We start from the raw sequence: 18280 nt of genomic DNA on the forward strand, positions 1-18280 counted from the left end.
CCCTCTCCCGTCACCCTCTGCTTCCTGCCTCTCTGCCAATTTCGATCTGATGTGCCACTTTACCTAGGATCCCATTCAGCCCTTCTACCCTGCTCCACCAATCATCTTGATCATAGCTGATCATCAAATTCAATATCCTGATTCCCCCCCTTTCCCCCATATCCCTCGATCCCTTTAGCCCCAAGGGCTATATCTAATTTCTTCCTGAAATCACACAATGTTTTGGCCTCAACTACTTTCAGTGGGAGTGAATTCCACACATTGGCCACCCTCTGGGTGATGAAATTTCTCCTCACCTCAGCTCTAAAAGGTTTCCCCCTTATCCTCAAACTATAACCCCTAGTTCTGGACTCCCCCACCATCGGGAACATTCTTTCTGAATTACCCTGTCTAACCCTGTTAGAATTTTATAAGTTTCTATGAGATCCCCTCTCTCTCTTCTAAACTCCAGTGAATACAACCCTAGCCGACTTAGACTCTCCTTGTGCGATAGACCTGCCATCCCAGGAATCAGCCTGGTAAACCTTTGCTGTACTCCTTCTGTAACATGTGGGAGAAGCCCTTTAAATACATTTAAATTTACAGCAATGTCATAATGAGGAGATAATCTGTATCCAGTATTTTGGTTGAGAGATAAATATTGACCAAGAGATCCAGGAGTTTCCCTTCCGCTCTTCTTCAGAATGTGTCATTGGATGCTTTACATGCACCTCAGAGGAGAGGTAAAGTCTCCGGTTTGGAATCTCGGGCGGGATTTTCCAGCTACGCTTGCCCCAAGACCGGAAAATCCCTCCCCGGTTTGCATAGTATTGTCCATCCTACTACGATTCCTGGGAAAATTCGTCCTGTGTTCGGAAAGTTGCACCTCCGACAGTGCAGCACCCCCTCAGTGTTACACTGGGAGATTTGGTGCTGCTTTTATGTTGAAGGTTTTGGATTGGGGACTCGAACCCGCAAACCTCTGATGCGCAAGTGAGAGCGATAACCACTGAGCCACAGCCAAGCTTAAAGAGTCCAAACCTGCCTCACTCCTCACTCACTGTCCCACCAGGTCGGGAGGTGGTGGAATGAGGTCTCTGGGGTTGAGCCTTGCGACCAGACAGACATCGTAGCTGTCATGCATGAGGACATCGTGGGCCACTACATTCCACACGTTCTCCCAAGGGTCCAGTTCCAGGATATCTTTGACAATGACTTCATGTCGATCTAAGAAGAGGAAGATAATGAAATGCAATGTCTGTACAACGGCAAAAGGCAATGTTATAACTGAGGGACTTGTTTTCAAATATTCTATTGGGTATGGCAGTGTAGTCTTTATTCTAAGCATTCTGAGCCTCTCACAGTTCGGGAAGTGCCTAAATTGTCCAATGAAGGTAAAGTCTCCATAGTTCCCGATGACCATAGGCTGCTCTTCCCTTTGTGTGGGAGAGCTGAGTGGTGGTGCTTTAACCTGGGGATGCCCACACCTCAGGCGAGGGGCAAGGTTGGGAAATTGAACCCCCACTGTTGGCATTGGTCTCGCATTACAAAGCAGTCATCCAGCCAACTGGGTGTCCGACTCCCCAATATCCCACCAACTGAGCTGACTGACCCACCCCCTCCCCATCTCCAATGTCTATTTGTATAATAACCACTTCCATCTAGAAGGACAAGGGCAGCAGATACATGGGAACTACCTGCAACTTCCTCTTCAAGCCACTCACCATCCCGACTTGGAAATATATCGCCGTTCCTTCGCAGTCACTGGGTCAAAATCCTGAAATTTCTTCCCTAACGACATTGTGGGTCAACCCACAGCATGTGGGCTACAGCGGTTCAAGAAGGCAGCTCACTACCACCTTGTCAAGGGCAACTAGAGATGGGCAATAAATGCTGGCCAGCCAGCGACGCTCATGCTCCACGAATGAATCAAAAAAATCCCTCTCAGCATTTCTGTTGTTGAAGAAACGACCCGTGTCTTTTCTTTTAACCTCCAGACTTCACTATTCTCATGCTCTCCCGACCTTTCACCTTCCACCCTTCATAAACCTGGGCTGATCCAAAACTCTGCTGCCCGCATCCCAAATTGTCCTGTTTAGCCATGAACCCCAGTGTTCGCGATCATCATATCTACCTCCCAGTCCATTGATTTTAAAATTTTTCCTTTCACGTTCAAATCCCTCCATGGTCTTACCCCCTTTCCTGACCTCTGTAATCTCCTCCAGCCCCACAACCATCCAAAATCTCTGCGTTCCTCCAATGCTGGCCTATCATCCCAATTTGAACCTTCCCATCATGGACGTTCATGCCTTTAGTCTAAGCCCTAAGCTCTAGAATTCCCTCGCTACAATCTCTCGCGTCTCTCCCTGCCTTTAAGACACAGTCTAAAACCAGCCTTTTTGATCAAAGTGTTTAGCACCTGTCCTGAAGCCTATTTCTCTAACTCGTCCTCAGTTTTTCAATCTGACCGGATCAGTGTCAGTCCAATAAATAACTCATTGAAGCTTTCCGTACCTGCGCCACGAAATGCTCCACAGACATACAGCTTCCCATCCACCACACCAGCATTGGTGGAATTGGTTCGGAGTGAGAGAATTGGCATTGGCAATGGAGGTCCATTCCTCCAGAAATCTCCGTCTGGATTGTAGATCTCAACAGTATCCAAACACCTCCTGGCCTGGCCTCGGTCAACACCAGAGCAGCCAATCCCACCTTCAATTAAGAATTATAAAGTACATAAATTCAATAGGATCATAGAACATAGAACACTACAGCACAAACAGGCCCTTCGGCCCACGAGTTGCGCCGATCACATCAACACCTACCAACCTACAGACCTAGCTATAACCCTCAATCTCATTAAACCCCATATACTCATCCAGAAGTCTTTTAAAAGACCCCAGCGAGTTTGCCTCCACCACCACTGACGGCAGCCGATTCCATTCACTCACCACCCTCTGAGTGAAAAACTTACCCCTAACATCACTTCTGAACTTCCCTCCCTGTACCTTAAATCTGTGTCCTCTCGTAGCAACCATTTCAACCCGGGGAAATAGCCTCTGAGAGTCCACCCTATCTATTCCTCTCAACATTTTGTAAACTTCTATCAGGTCGCCTCTCAACCTTCGTCTCTCCAGGGAAAAGAGTCCCAGCTTCCTCAACCTAACTTCATAAGGCATGCCTCCCAGTCCAGGCAACATCCTTGTAAATCTCCTCTGTACCCTCTCAATAGCTTCTACATCTTTCCTATAGTGAGGCGACCAGAACTGCGCACAATACTCTAAATGAGGCCTGACAAGGGTCTTATAAAGTTGCAGCATTACCTCCCGACTCCTAAACTCAATCCCTCGATTAATGAAGGCCAGTACACCATACGCCTTCTTGACCACCTCCTCCACCTGCGAGGCCGATTTAAGAGTCCTGTGGACCCGGACCCCTAGATCCTTCTGCTCTTCAACACTACTCAGACTTCTGCCCTTGATAGTGTACTCATTCATCCCGTTGGTTCTGCCAAAATGGACGACTACGCATTTATCCGCGTTGAAGTCCATCTGCCACTTCTCCGCCCAGTCCTGCATCCTATCTATGTCCTGCTGCAACTTTTGCCATCCTTCCAGACCATCCACAACACCACCGACCTTAGTGTCATCAGCGAACTTACTTACCCATCCCTCCACTTCCTCATCCAGGTCCTCATCATAGTACAGCTTAGAAGCCCAGTCTATCACTCAAGCCAGCCTCCCATCCATTGACTCTGTCTGCACTCCCGCTGCCTCGGAAAAGCAGCCAACATAGCTAAGGACCCCTCGCACCCCGGACATTCTCTCTTCCACCTTCTTCCGTCGGGAAAAAGATACAAAAGTCTGAGGTCACGTACCAACTGACTCAAGAACAGCTTCTTCCCTGCTGCCGTCAGACTTTTGAATGGACCTACCTCGCATTAAGTTTGTCTTTCTCTACACCCTAGCTATGACTGTAACACTACATTCTGCACTCTTTCCTTTCCTTCTCTGTGAACGATATATTTTGTCTGTACAGCGTGCAAGAAACAATACTTTTCACTGTATGTTAATACATGTGACAATAATAAATCAAAATCATTCTGCCCACTGAGCTTGTGTCTTTCAAAGAACAATTTACATCGAGACAAGCACAGTAGGACTAGGGGGCACAGCCTCAAGATAAAAGGGGGGCGGTTTAGAACGGAGTTGAGGAGGAACTTCTTCACTCAAAGGGTGGTGAATCTCTGGAATTCTCTGCCCGTTGAAGTGGTGGAGGCTGCCTCGCTAAATATTTTTAAGACGCGGGTTGATGGGTTTTTGATAAGAGAGGGGATTAAGGGTTATGGGGAGAATGCGGGAAAGTGGAACTGAGCAGCGACAGATCAGCCATGATATTATTGAATGGCGGGACAGGCTCGAAGGGCTAGATGGCCTACTCCTGCTCCTATTTCTTATGTTCTTATGTTTAAGCTTTCTGTTCGCTGGACTGTTGGAGACCGGATAGATAAGGCACGCATCAGGAAATGCTGGTGTGCAGAGTTATGTGGGAGTTGCCTGAGATGGTGGCACAGTGGTTAGCACTGCTGCCTCACAGCGCCATGGACCCAGGTTCAATTCTGGCCTCGGGTCACTGTCTGTGTGGAGTCTGCATGTTCTCCCCGTGTCTGTGTGGGTTTCCTCCAGGTACTTCAGTTTCCTCCAAAGATGCGCACGGATTAGGTTGCTTAGCTATGCTAACTTGCTCCTTAGTGTCAGGGGATTAGTTCATGAAATTAAAAATAATTCCCCCCATGTCACTACGGTCTACACTGACAATAATGACCACCAAAGTTGCGCTAATCCCATTTTCCAGCACTTGTCCCATATCCTTGAATGTTATGATGTTTCAAGTATTCGTCTAAATACCTTTTAAAGATTGTAAAGCCTCCAGCCCCCACTCCCTTCCCAGGCAGCGCACTCCAGATTCCTATCATCCCCTGCGTGAAAAAATGTTTTCTCAAATCCCCTCTGAATCTCCTGTTCCTGACCCTGAGATGGCAGCCAGGTATTTCACACTCTATCAAACAGATGGCCTCCACCTGTGCCCTTCACAGCCAGGAGCAGAAAGAGCCTCTTCTGCCCTCTGGTTTGTTTAAAAATCATAGTGGGATCACATATAGGATGCACACACACTAACACTGTATTATATCATTGCTGCCCTCAATATTAATGAGGGGGCGGCACAGTGGTTAGCACTGCTGCCTCACAGTGCCAGGGACCCAGGTTCTATTCCGGCCTCGGGGTCACTGTCTATGCGGAGTCTGCGCATTCTCCCCGTGTCTGCGTGGGTTTCCTCCGGGTGCTCCAGTTTCCTTCCACACTCCAAAGATGTACGGCTTAGGTGGGATGTCCATGCTAAATTGCCCCTTTGTATCAGAGGAACTAGCTGGGGTAAATGCATGTGGTTATGTGGATAGGGCCTGGGTGGGATTGTGGTGGGTGCAGACTCAATGGGCCAAATGGCCTCTTTCTGCCCTGTAGGGATTCTATGATGCATATATATGGGACATTATTTCTAACCAGATGCCAACAGTAGGTGTCCTCATTTTACTATCTTTCTGTGGCTACTTGGTGACTGATTGGTGAATCTTGTAAGTATCCTGCATGTTTGGGGTGGTTGGAGGGAGGGGGTTAAAGTTGGTTGGGGGGGGGTTGTTGGGAAGAATAAGGGACCCACAGAAACAGGAGCAGCACCAGGGCACACAATTTATCTCCCTGGCCCTGTTCAGGACACCACAGGGGCTGCAACACTTCGAGAAGACAGCTCACCATCACCTTCCCAAGGGCAATTAGGGATAGGTAATGAATGGTGGACTAGCCAGTAATTCTCCCGTCCCGTGAACAAATAAAAATAAGTACCTAGAAGTCACGAAAGCTGCAAAATAAATGCAAGTCTTTCCTTTCTCTTTTCTTTTAAGCCCGCTATTAATTCGAAGCGATAAACTGAGTTTGGGAAACCTGGAGGGGGTGGGGGGCAAGGAAATAGAACAAATTGATATTTTGCAAAAGGATTTCCCTCCCTCCTCCACCCCAGTATCTGTGAATTCAATCAATCAGTTACATGATGGATTAAAAGTGATTGTGACAGCTTAAATGATACTCGTATTTGGCAGCCCGTGTTAGTGTGATGGCTCTGTCATGTCATATCAACACAGATTGTCTGGACCCTGCCAGTTTGGCAGGCGCGAACAATTGAATATTCACGCGCATTAACCAGCTTGATTCAATCGTTGTATCAAAGCAGGGCTGCGCAGATTTAGTTCACAGTTTGTATGCTGCCCGTCAACTGTTGGGCTCCTGAAATCGCTGCAGTCTTTTCTCTGTTGCCTCAATTTTATGCTAATCTGAAACAGCGGGCAGAAAGCTGGCCAGTCCCTTGCTGTGCGTGTTTCTAATTGCAGAGCCCCAGGAGGGGAAACCACGTCGTCTTCCCCCAGCGGCCTGGCGGTTCCTGCAAAAAGGCAACCGAGGAAGACCGGAACCCATAAAGGCCCTTCGGCCCATTAAACCATTCGATAGTCTCGCATCAAAGTCCTCCACTCCCGTACACTAACTCACTCTTCCATGTTCAAAGGACAAAGAACAAAGAAAATTACGGCACAGGGGACAGGCCCTTCGGCCCTCCAAGCCTGCACTGACCATGCTGCCCGACTGAACTTACCCTTCCGGGGACCATATCCCTCTATTCTCATCCTATTCATGTACTTGCCAGGATGTCCCTGAAAAGTCACTACCGTATCCGCTTCCACTACATCCCCTGGCAACGAGTTCCAGGCACCCACTACTCTCTGTGTAAAAAAATCTGCCTTGTACATCTCCTTTAAAAAGGAGTCTGGGCCTCACAGCCAAAGGCAGCATTTGTTGTCTATCCCTGATTGCCCATGAGCTGAGTGTCTCGCAAGGACATTTCGGAGGGCGGTTAAGGGTTCTGGAGTCACATGTGGGCCAGACCGGGTAAGGAGGGCAGATTTTCCTTCCCTTTAACGGACGTTAATGAACCTGATGGGTTATTATGACAATCGATGATAATTTCACAGATATGGTGGCACAGTGGTTAGCACTGCTGCCTCACTGCGCCAGGGACCCGGGTTCAATTCCCGGCTCGGGTCGCTGTCTGTGTGGAATCTGCACATTCTCCCCGTGTCTGCGTGGGTTTCCTGCGGGTGCTCCAGTTTCTTCACACAGTCCGAAAAGATGCGCTGGTTAAGACGCATTGGCCACGCTAAATTCTCCCTCAGTGTACCCGAACAGGTGCTGGAGTGGGGTGACTGGGGGACTTTCGCAGTAACTTCATTGCAGTGTTAATGTAAGCCTACTTGTGACACTATTAAATAAACTTAAAATTACTGAGACTGGCTTTCAGTTCCAGAGTTTTTATTAATTAAATAAACCTATGTTCCACCAGCTGCCATTTGAACCCATGTTGCCAAATGATCAGCTTGTGCTGCTAGGTTTCTTGCCCAGTGACATTGCCCTATGCACCCCCCCTCCACGCCATTTATTCCATGGTGTGAAATGCTTTGGGATATCATCATATCCTACATAGCTCATATATCTCAGTGCCGGCATAGGATCATAGAATGATAGAATCCATACACTGCAGAAGCAGGCCATTCAGCCCATCAAGTCTGCACCAATTCCCCAACAGCGCAGCCCACCCACACCCAATTTCTGTAACCCCACTAATCCCCCTAACCTACACATTTTTGGACACTAAGGGGCAGGTATGCATGGCCAATCCACCTAACCAGCATGTCTTTCGGACTGTGGGAGGAAACCGGAGCACCCGGAGGAAACCCACGCAGACATGAGGAGAACGTGCAGACTCCGCACAGACGGTCACCCGAGCCGGGAATTGAACTTGGGTCCCTGGTGCTGTGAGGCAGTGTTCTGCAGCCTATCTCATGCACAAAGCAGTGCATGTTAAAAGTTGCAATCCTGTCATGATGAAGTGTTTGCTCTAGCTGTAACTGAGAGCAGCTGTTACTCAATGGGGAAAGGTTAGGGCATTATTCTGCAGTATATATAAGAACTGGTTTCCTCCTTTTGGGAGGGTGGAGATGAGAGGAGGAAGGGATTCTGTCGCCGTGATCTCAGGATTTTATGAACAAACCTGTGTCAAGGAAAGACCAGTTCCGTGTTTCTCCTTTATTCCCTAAATGAGCAGAGAATTATGACACCACACACTCATCAAGCTTCCAAACTTGTCTTAGTTTTCCCTCCTTGGCCTTGTTATGTTTCCGTTCTCCAACATTTCCTACTCAGCAAGCCCCACCACCGACACTCGTATATTCACGTTCTGACCCTCTTCCTTCTGTCTTTCAAAAGCCACTCCCAAACCACACTTTTGTGCCTCCCCTAGCTTACCTCCTCCTGATTCTTGGGTGAGAGAGTTGCCCTATACAGAGAGATGGGGGAAATGCACACCAACGCCTCCACTTTCTCGGGAGGCTAAGGAAATTCGGCAAGTCTGCTGCTCTCTGCTACCAGAGAATCTCACCAAGAATCTTTTAAGATGCACCACAGAAAGCATACTTTCTGGTTGTATCACAGCTTGGTATGGCTTCTGCTCTACCCAAGACCACTAGGAACTACAAATGTATGAACATAGCCCAGTCCATCACGCAAACCAGCCTCCCACCCATTGACTCTGTCTATACTTCCCACTGCCTCAGCAAAGCAGCCAGCAAAATTAAGGACCCCACGCACCCCGGACATTCTCTTTTCCACTCCTTCTTCCGTTGGGAAAAAGATACAAAAGTCTGGGGTCACGTACCAAACGGCTCAAGAACAGCTTCTTCCCTGCTGCTGTCAGACTTTTGAATAGACCTATCATGTAGTAAGTTGATCTTTCTCTACACCCTAGCTATGACTGTAACACTACATTCTGCAATCTCTCATTTCCTTCGTTATGAACGGTATGTTTTGTCTGTATAGCGCGCAAGAAACAATACTTTTCACTGTATGTTAATACATCTGACAATAATAAGTCAAATCAAATGCATTTTATGGAGTTTCAGAGACTGAGGTGACCAGTCTGAAATGTATAACATTTAGTGAGGGTTTGACAGGTTGGATGCTGGGGGGTTGTTTCCCTGCGGCGAGACAGGCTGGAATGAAGGGACACAGCCTCAGATTCAGAGTTTGGCCATTCAGGATTGAAATTAGGAGACATTTCTTAATTCCGAAGACTGTAAATCTTCGGAGCTCTCGACCCCAGAAAGCTGTGGATGATCAGCCATTGAGATTATTCAAACTGCCAGCCCTGAAGAATGGGAATGAGAATCATATCAGCCGTGATTGAATGGCAGAGCAGACTCGACGGGCTGAATGGCCGAATTCTGCTCCTACATCTTATGGTCTTATCTTCCACATGAGCTCCCTCCCACCCTTCTTTATATCCTTCTATTCATTTCCCTCTCATGTGTTAATCCAGTTTCCCTTAAACACTTCTATGTTATTCGCACCTGCCGCTCCCAAGTTCCACATCTTAATTATTCTCTGAGTACAGACATTATTCCGGAATTCTCAATTGGATTTGTTAGTTATATTTAGGACTTTGAGTTCTGGCCTCATCTGTAGGTGGAACCACTATCTTCCTGTCTCTTGAAGACCTCCAACAGGCCATTCCTCGGTCTCCTCATTGCAAGGGAGAAAAGTGACTCAGCCTGCCCAACCTTTCCTGATAAATAGAAGTTGTCAGTTCCGGTGGAATCCTGCTTCATTTTTCCTTGAAGCTTCTCCACTGCCCCCGTACAGTTTTCAGAGCGGAACTTGTCTTCTGGTACTGATGTTGAACAGATGTTTTTGGCCTCAGGAATTCCAGTTCTCAAGGAAACATGGTTAAAAATACCTTTTTAACAAATGGAGTACAAACTCAATGTACAATTAACCCCTTCTCCAGTTTTTGTTTGTATCTTCAGAGCTCCATAAATTGCAGATGATTACACCCAGAATCTGCTGACTGTGGGACAGTGCGGGACATAGTTCATTTTGTGGCCTTAGGGTATTAAAATAAGCCCCCATTACTCGCAGTTCCCCACAGATACCACACAGGACAGTTCTGTTCTTGACAGCTGCATTCAACTCAAATGTACTTGACTGTGTGTGTTTTTTTCCTTCCCAGGACATAGGAAATCAAAGTAAGAAAGGCTTTGATTGTTCAATAAATGCCAAGGCAATTGAGATACATTTGGACATCCTCCAAAAGTGAGGTCCCTGTTACAAGCGATGTACTTTAATCAGCAGTGAGAACTGCTACAAATGCATGAAGGCGTTTCGTCAAATGGGAACTGTACAGATTAGCACAGTTGTTGAACTCTACAGAGATGTGGTGAGATTTTCATTGAATACTCATCAAAGTACGTTCCACCCGCTTTAGAATTCTTTCACTTCATAAAAAGGCTTAATTGTTTATTGGGTGACCTTTCTTTCATCTCCAGCCTCCAATTTATCTCTGCGTCAACAACCTTTTTTTGTGCCCTTCGCTGTTTCGCCTTCCTTTCCTTGTTCCTCAAGCACCCAGAGGCCCCCGCCCCCATTCCAAACACTCTTCCTTCATAGTACATAGAACAGTACAGCCCTTTGGCCTACAATGTTATAGAACATAGAACATAGAACAGTATAGCACAGGACAGGCCCTTCAGCCCTCAATGTTGTGCCGAGCTATGTCTGAACCCAAGATCAAGCTATCTCACTCCCTATCATTCTGGAGTGCTCCATGTGCCTGTCCAATAACCACTTGAAAGTTCCTAAAGTGTCCAACTCCACTATCACAGCAGGCAGTGCATTCCACACCCCAACCACTCTCTGAGTAAAGAATTTACCTCGGGTATCCCTCCTATATCTCCCACCATGAACCTTATAGTTGTGTCCCCTAGTAACAGCTACATCCACCCGAGGAAATAGTCTCTGCACGTCCGCTCTATCTATCCCTCTCATCATCTTATAAACTTCTATTAAGTCGCCTCTCATCCTCCTCCGCTCTAAAGAGAAAAGCCCCAGCTCCCTCAACCTTTCCTCATAAGACCTACCTTCCAAACCAGGCAGCATCCTGGTAAATCTCCTCTGCACTCTCTCCAATGCTTCCACATCCTTCTTATGGTGAGGTGACCAGAACTGCACACAATATTCCAAATGTGATCGCACCAAGGTCCAATATAGTTGCAGCATAATCCCACGGCTCTTAAACTCAAACCCCCTAGTAGTAAAAGCTAACACACTATAAACCTTCTTCACGGCTCAATCGATTTGAGTGGCAACCTTCAGAGATCTGTGGATATGAACCCCAAGACCTCTCTCTTCCTCCACATTCCTCAGAACCCTGCCGTTGACCCTGAAATCCGCATTCAAGGGTTTGTCCTACCAAAATGAATCACCTCGCACTTATCAGGGTTAAACTCCATCTGCCATTTTTCGGCCCAGCTCTGCATCCTATCAATGTCTCTTTGCAGCCTGCAACAGCCTTCCACCTCATTACTCTACCACTACTCCACCAATCTTGGTGTCATCAGCAAATTTGCTGACCCACCCTTCAGCCCCCTTTTCCAAGTCATTGATAAAAATCACAAATAGCAGAGGACCCAGCACTGACCCCTGTGGTACACCGCTGGTAACTGGCCTCCAGTCGGAAAATTTTCCCTCTACCACTACCCTCTGTCTTCTATGAGACAGCCAGTTACTTATCCAATCGGCCAAATTTCCTTCTAATTATGCTGAACATGAGGCCAAATTAAACTCTGCCTGCCCTTGCTCCAAATCCCTCTATCTCTCGTGTATTCATGCGCTTGTCTAAAAGTCCCTTAAACTCCCCTATTGTATCTGCCTCCACCACCACCCCTGGCAGCGCGTTCCAGACACCTACCACTCTCTGTGTAAAAAACTTACCCCTCACATCTCCTTTGAACTTTCCCCCTCTCACCTTAAGTGCATGCTCCCTTGTATTAGGCAGTTCAACTCTGGGAAAAAGCTTCTGACTGTCAACCCTATCTGTGCCTCTCAGAATTTTATAGACTTCGATCAGGTCTCTCCTCAGCCTCCATCGCTCCAGAGAAAATAGCCCTAGTCTGTCCAGCCTCTCCTTATAGCTCATACCCTCAAATCCAGGCAGCAACCTGGTAAATCTCTTCTGCACCCTCTCCAAAGCCTCCACAGCCTTCCTGCAATGTGGTGACCAGAACTGAATGCAATACTCTCAGTGCGGCCTAACCTAAGTTTTATAATGCTGCAACATGACACCCTGAATCTTATAATGTCCCGACTAATAAAGGCAAAGTGATAAACCTTGCTGTTTTGTAACACTGTCTTCAACTCCATCTCATTTTGTCCCCAAAACCTTCCTATAGAAGTTAAGCTAACCGGCCTATAGTCACCTGCCTTTTGTCTACCTCCTTTTTTAAATGGTGGCGTCACATTTGCTGTTTGCCAATCTGCCAGAACCACCCCAGAGCCCAGCGAATTTTGGAAAATTACCACTAGTGCATTTGCTATTTCTCCTGCCACGTATCTTTTAATACCCGGGATGCATTCCATCATGACCAGGAGACTTGTCTACTTTTAGCCCCCCATTAACTTACCCAACTCCACCTCTTTTGTGATAATGATAGTTTCCAGGTTCTCCCCTGCCATAGCCTTCCTGTCATCAATTTTTGGCATGATATTTGTGTCTGTGAAGACTGACACAAAATACCTGTTCAATGCTTCAACCATTTTCTCATTTCCATTATTACATACCCCTCTTGTCCTCTAAAGGACCAATATTTACCTTTGCCACCCTTTTTCCTTTTATATATTTGTGGAAACTTTTGCTATCTGTTTTTATATTCTGAGCTAGTTTATTCTCATAATCCATCTTTTTCTTTATAGCTTTTTCTCGTGGCTTTCTGTTGACCTTTAAAGATTTCCCAAGCCTCTAGGTTCCCACTAATCTTTGCCACTTTGTATGTATTTTCTTTCAGTTTGATGCCCTCCTTTATTTCTTTGGATACCCATGGCTGATTATCTTTTTCTACAGTCCTTCCTTATCACTGGTACATACCTTTTGCCGAGCACTGTGAAAGATTGCTCCACTGTTCCTCAATTGTCCCACCATAAAGTTTTTGCTCCCAGTCTATCTTAGCCAATTCCTCTCATCCCTTTGTAGTCTCCTTTGTTTAAGCACAAGACACTGGGATTGGATTTTACCTTCTCACGCTCCATCTGTGTTTTAAATTCAACCACACTGTGATCGCTTCTTCCAAGAGGATTCCTAACTACAAGATAATTAATTATTCCTGTCTCATTACACAGGACCACATCCAGGATAGCTTGCTCCCTTACTGGTTCCATTATATACAGTTCAAGGAAGCTATTGTGGATACATTCTGTGAACTCTTCAAGGTTGCCTTGACTGACCTGGTTTGACCAATTGATATGTAGATTAAAATTCCCCATGATAATTACTGTACCATTTTTACACACATCCGTTATTTCTTTGTTTATTTCTCGCTCCACCACGATGTCATTATTTGGTGGCCTATAGATTACGTCTATCAGTGACTTTTTTCCTTACTATTTCTAATTTCCACCCAAATGGATTCAACCCTTTTTTTCCATGGAACCTATATCATCTCTCACTACCACCCTGATATCATCCTTAAATATCAGAGCAACACCACCTCCCTTACCTTCCTGTCGGTCCCTCCGAACAGTTTGATAACCCTGGATATTCAACTCCCAGTAGTGACCATCCTACAACCATGTCTCTGTAATGGCCACCAAATCATACTCGTTCACGATGATTTGTGATGTCAACTGATTTACCTTGTTTCGAATGCTACAAGCATTCAGATAAAGTGTCCATATGCTAGTTTTTGTATTTTCTTTTTGAATTCTAACACTTCCATTAATAGCATCTCCTGAGTTCTCCTTCCTTTTAACTTTTTCCTGATTTTTGATGTATTGGAACCTTCTCCCCACATTTTGTCCTTGCTCCCTCCTTCTCGGACTCCTTACCTAGGTTCCCATTCCCCTTGGCATATTAGTTTAAACCCTCCCCAACCACCCTAGCAAACAGTCCCCCTAGGACATCAGTCCCAGTCCTGTCCAGGTGTAACCTGTCCAATTTGTACAGGTCCCGCTTCCCCCAGAACCGGTCCCAATGCCCCAGGAATCTGAAACATTCCCCCTGACACCATCTCTTCAGCCACATATTTATCCGATATATCCTCTCATCGCTACTTTGACTAGCATGTGACACTGGTGGTAATCCTGAGATCACTACCTTTGGGGTCCGATTTCTTAATTTTCTTCCTAGCTCCCTGGTTTCTGCTTTTAGGACCTTTTAGGGTCCCTGGTGCTGTGAGGCAGCAGTGCCAACCCTCATCAGGTGATGTGTTGAGATGTCTGTGTGTACAATATAATTGTATTTGTTGCTTATAAGCCTAAACCAACCTATCCAACTGCCCAGTATGATTGTCTGGGTGGATCCTGACAGGGAATGTTAAATGCTTCCAGTATATGACCAAATACACTATTTTCTTCCAGGCTAGCACCATACCATTCATCACAAAGCTTCTGAACTGTGAAGTTCGATCCTAGACAGCCATGTAGAATTATTAGACATTGGCTTGCATAGGTGCAGAGGCAGTCCAGACAAATGTGGTTCCTATCAAAACTGTGCAGGTTGACAAACAAACTTCAGCGAAGGGGATCCAGTATCTCTACTCTATACACCTGGACCAATACACACTTCTCGGCCTTTTGGCTAAGGTCAAACGTAGTATCGACATGCTGTGCTTGGTTGAAGTCATCAGGTTACATTTCAGCTTCATTTGAAGCAATTTTTAAAAGTGGCATCTTGGCCTTTTGGTTAAAGATGCAAATGAGATCAAGCCTTGGAGGAGGAGCTATACCTACTCCAATCAGCTTGGATCATGTAGATCAAGCCCAAGACAGGAAGAGAGAGCCCTGTCTTATCAGCTTGGATCGAGAATGTCTCAACTTGTTGAGGCTCCGAATTGGACTTGATTGGATTGAATTGGAATAAAAATACATGATTCCAGGTCTTATCTATGGTCAACTCTTAATGGTTGCAGGGCACCCATAAGACCATAAGACAGCGGAGCAGAATTAGGCCACTTGGCTCATCGACTCTGCTCCGCCATTCAATCAGGGCTGATATTTTTTCTCATCCCTATTCTCCTGCCTTTCCCCCATAACCCCCGATCCCCTTATTACTCAAGAACCTATCTATCTCTGTCTTAAAGACACTCAATGACCTGGCCTCCACAGCCTTCTGCAGCAAAGAGTTCCACAGATTCACCACCCTCTGGCTGAAGAAATTCCTCCTCATTTCTACTTTAAGGATCATCCCTATAGTCTGAGGTTGTGCCCTCTGGTTCCAGTACTTCCTACAAGTGGAAACATCCTCTCCACGTCCACCCTGTCCAGGCCTCGCAGTATCCTGTAAGTTTCAATAAGATCCCCCCCTCATCCTTCTAAACTCCAATGAGTACAGAGCCAGAGTCCTCAACTGTTCCTCATACGACAAGTAGGGATGAGTTACAAATGCTATCTTGCTAGTGTAATTCACTTCCCCAAATTAAATGTGGAGAACAGAGCCCGAGCGCATTATTGTTTGAATGCTTGCTGTGTCAAAGCTGGAAATCCCATCCATTCCCAAACCCAACTCCCTCCCCAATTCCTTACCCAAAACATAAATCTCATTGTTGAGAACAGCTGTACTGAAACGATACTTGGAGAATTCCATGGGCCCACATTCTGTCCATTTATCTCTGCCTGGGTTGTAGCGGAACATTCTGTTACTGAGTCTATCAGGTTCATCATCCGGATAATCTGTCTGCAGAACAAAAACAACAGACAGCCAGGAAATCAGAAGCGCATTAAAGGGATCAATATTCCCGGGAATGTAACCTAATTAATCAAACGTGGCACTAGTGTTGATAAATACATACAAGGATAGGCGATAGAAAATGCATTAATTCGTGCCAGTTAATACTGGTGGAAACAGTCTGTTCCACTGCCTACCGCAAATGTAAAAGACAACAAAATTGCAGTTCATTAGAAGACAACGCACAGTAAATATGGCCCAGGGATTAGTGGCAAGCCTCAATTCTCAATCGTTGCCAATCGCGTGGCCATTAGGCAACGGCACGGTGGCACAGTGGTTAGCACTGCTGCCTCGCAGCTCCAGGGAGCGGGATTCGATTCCTAGCTTGTCTATGTGGCGTTTGCAAGTCCTCCCCATGTCTTGCAGGGTTTCCTCCGGTTTCCTCCCACAGTCTACAGATGTACAGAATAATTGCATTGGCCATGCTACGTTGCCTCTTAGTGTCCGGGGATGTATGGGTTAGAGGGGTTAGCGGGGTAACTATGTGGGGTTGTGGGGATAGGGCTTAGGCGAGATTGTTGCGGTGCAGATTCGATGGGCCGAAAGGTCTCCTTCTGTACTGTAAGGTTGCTATGATTAGGACTCTCACCCTTAGTTTGAATCTATGAATTAGGAGGAGGGAGTAGGCCATTCGGCCCCTCATCCCTCCTCTGCTATTAGATAAGATCATGGCTGATTGGGTTGTGACTTCAACTCCACTTTCCGGACTGCCTCCCACAACCCTTGACTCCCTTCTCAACCAGGAGTCTGCCCAACTCAGCCTTGAACATTGTCAATGACTCAGCATCCACCATTGTCCAGGGACAGTAATTCCAAAGATTCACGAACCTCTGAGAACAAAGAATTCTCATCGTTTTAAATGGACGACCTTCTATTTTTAAACTGTTTCCCCTAATTCTAGTCTCGCTCACAATGGGAAACATTCTCTCAGCATCTACCATGTCTGGTCCCCTCAGGATCTCATGTATTTTCACAAGACCACCTCTTAATCTTCTCAACTCCAATGGATACAGGCCCCAAACCTGTCCAACCTTTCCCCATAGGATAACCCCCCCTCTTCCCCCTCCCAACTCCAGAAATCAGTCAAGTGAGCCTTTTCTGACTCAACTCTGATTGCAATTACATCCTGTCTTAAATAAGGGGACCCAAACAGATTGCCAACCCCTGAGTAATACTGAGCTGGTCAATGCCAGCCGGGGCATGCTGTAAAGCTAGCCTGAGTGCCATCGGTTAGATTGGGCAGAAAGAGGTGCCCCCTGTCCCAGAAGGGAAAAACAGTTCAAACCAGTTCGAGCCTGAACTGACCCAAACGAGCCTGAAGTAGGGTGTACAGTGGAACCGAGAGACCTCGGAGTTCAGGTGCATGATTCTCTAAGGTGGAGTCACAGGTAGATAGGGCAGTGAAGAAGGCCTCTGTCATGCTGGCCTTCAGGGCATTGAGTATAGAAGTTGGGAAGTTATGTTGTAGTTGTACAGGACGTAGGTGAGGTCACACCTGGAGTATTGTGTTCAGTTTTGGTCGCCTTGCTGTAGGAAAGATGTTATTAAACTGGAGAGAGCGCAGAAGAGATTTACAAGGACGTTGCCAGGACTCAAGGGACTGAGTTATAGAGAGAGACTGGACAGGCCAGGACTTTTTCCTTTGGAGTGTAGGGGACTGAGGGGTGATTTTATAGAGGTGTATAAGATCATGAGAGGCATGGATAGGGTGAGTGCACTCAGTCTTTTTCCCAGGGCTGGGGGTTCGAGAACCAGAGGGCAGAGGTTTAAGTTCAGAGGGGAAAGAATTAATGGGAACCTGAAGAGCAACATTTTTACACAGCGGGTGATACGTGTGTGGAATGAGTTGCCGGAGGCAGTGTTTGAGGCAGGGACACTGACAACATTTAAAAGGCATTTGGGCAGATACGTGGATAGGAAAGGTTTAGAGGGACATGAGCCGAATGCAGGCAAACGGGGTTAGATTAGACGGACCTTTTGGTCGGCACAGATTAATTTGGGCTGAAGGGCCTGTCTCCGTGCTGTAATTTTATGATTCTAACTGGTTTTGTACAGTCGGCAGCTGGAAGTGACAGATGAACTGGTAATTCTACTGGACTCATCAGAAATCCAGTAGGCACTGCCAGTTTCTGCGTTGGCACCGGAGTTATCTGTGTTTCTCAGCCAAGAGGAGCTGGATTTATATAGCAGCTGCTGTCAATTTCGCTAAAGCAAACATCGCTGAATGCTTTTTCTCTCAATTACTAACTCTGTCACTCATTTTAATTACATTAATCTTCAGATGGTGGCATGATGGTTAGCACTGCTGCTGCACAGTGCCAGGGACCCAGATTCGATTCCTAGTTTGGGTCACCGTCTGCGTGGAGTTTGC

At 46.5% G+C, this 18280-nt stretch overlaps 1 protein-coding gene across 2 annotated transcripts in view; it reads right to left on the minus strand.

The window, feature by feature from the left end:
* Positions 1-832: 832 nt before the first annotated feature.
* kbtbd12 (kelch repeat and BTB (POZ) domain containing 12) overlaps positions 833-18280 on the minus strand; it is a 47876-nt gene continuing 30428 nt past the window's right edge. For both annotated transcript variants that reach the window (XM_080186224.1, XM_080186225.1), the window contains exons 4-6: positions 15708-15858; positions 2494-2691; positions 833-1206 (exon numbers count right to left, since the gene is read on the minus strand). In XM_080186224.1, the coding sequence (XP_080042350.1) occupies positions 1037-1206; positions 2494-2691; positions 15708-15858 (519 nt within the window). In that variant the 3' untranslated portion in view covers positions 833-1036. The remainder of the gene's footprint in view (positions 1207-2493; positions 2692-15707; positions 15859-18280) is intronic.

Source organism: Carcharhinus amblyrhynchos, chromosome 3 (genome assembly GCF_965287045.1).
Source record: "Carcharhinus amblyrhynchos chromosome 3, sCarAmb.v2.hapA, whole genome shotgun sequence".
In the NCBI taxonomy this organism is placed as follows: Eukaryota; Metazoa; Chordata; class Chondrichthyes; order Carcharhiniformes; family Carcharhinidae; genus Carcharhinus; species Carcharhinus amblyrhynchos.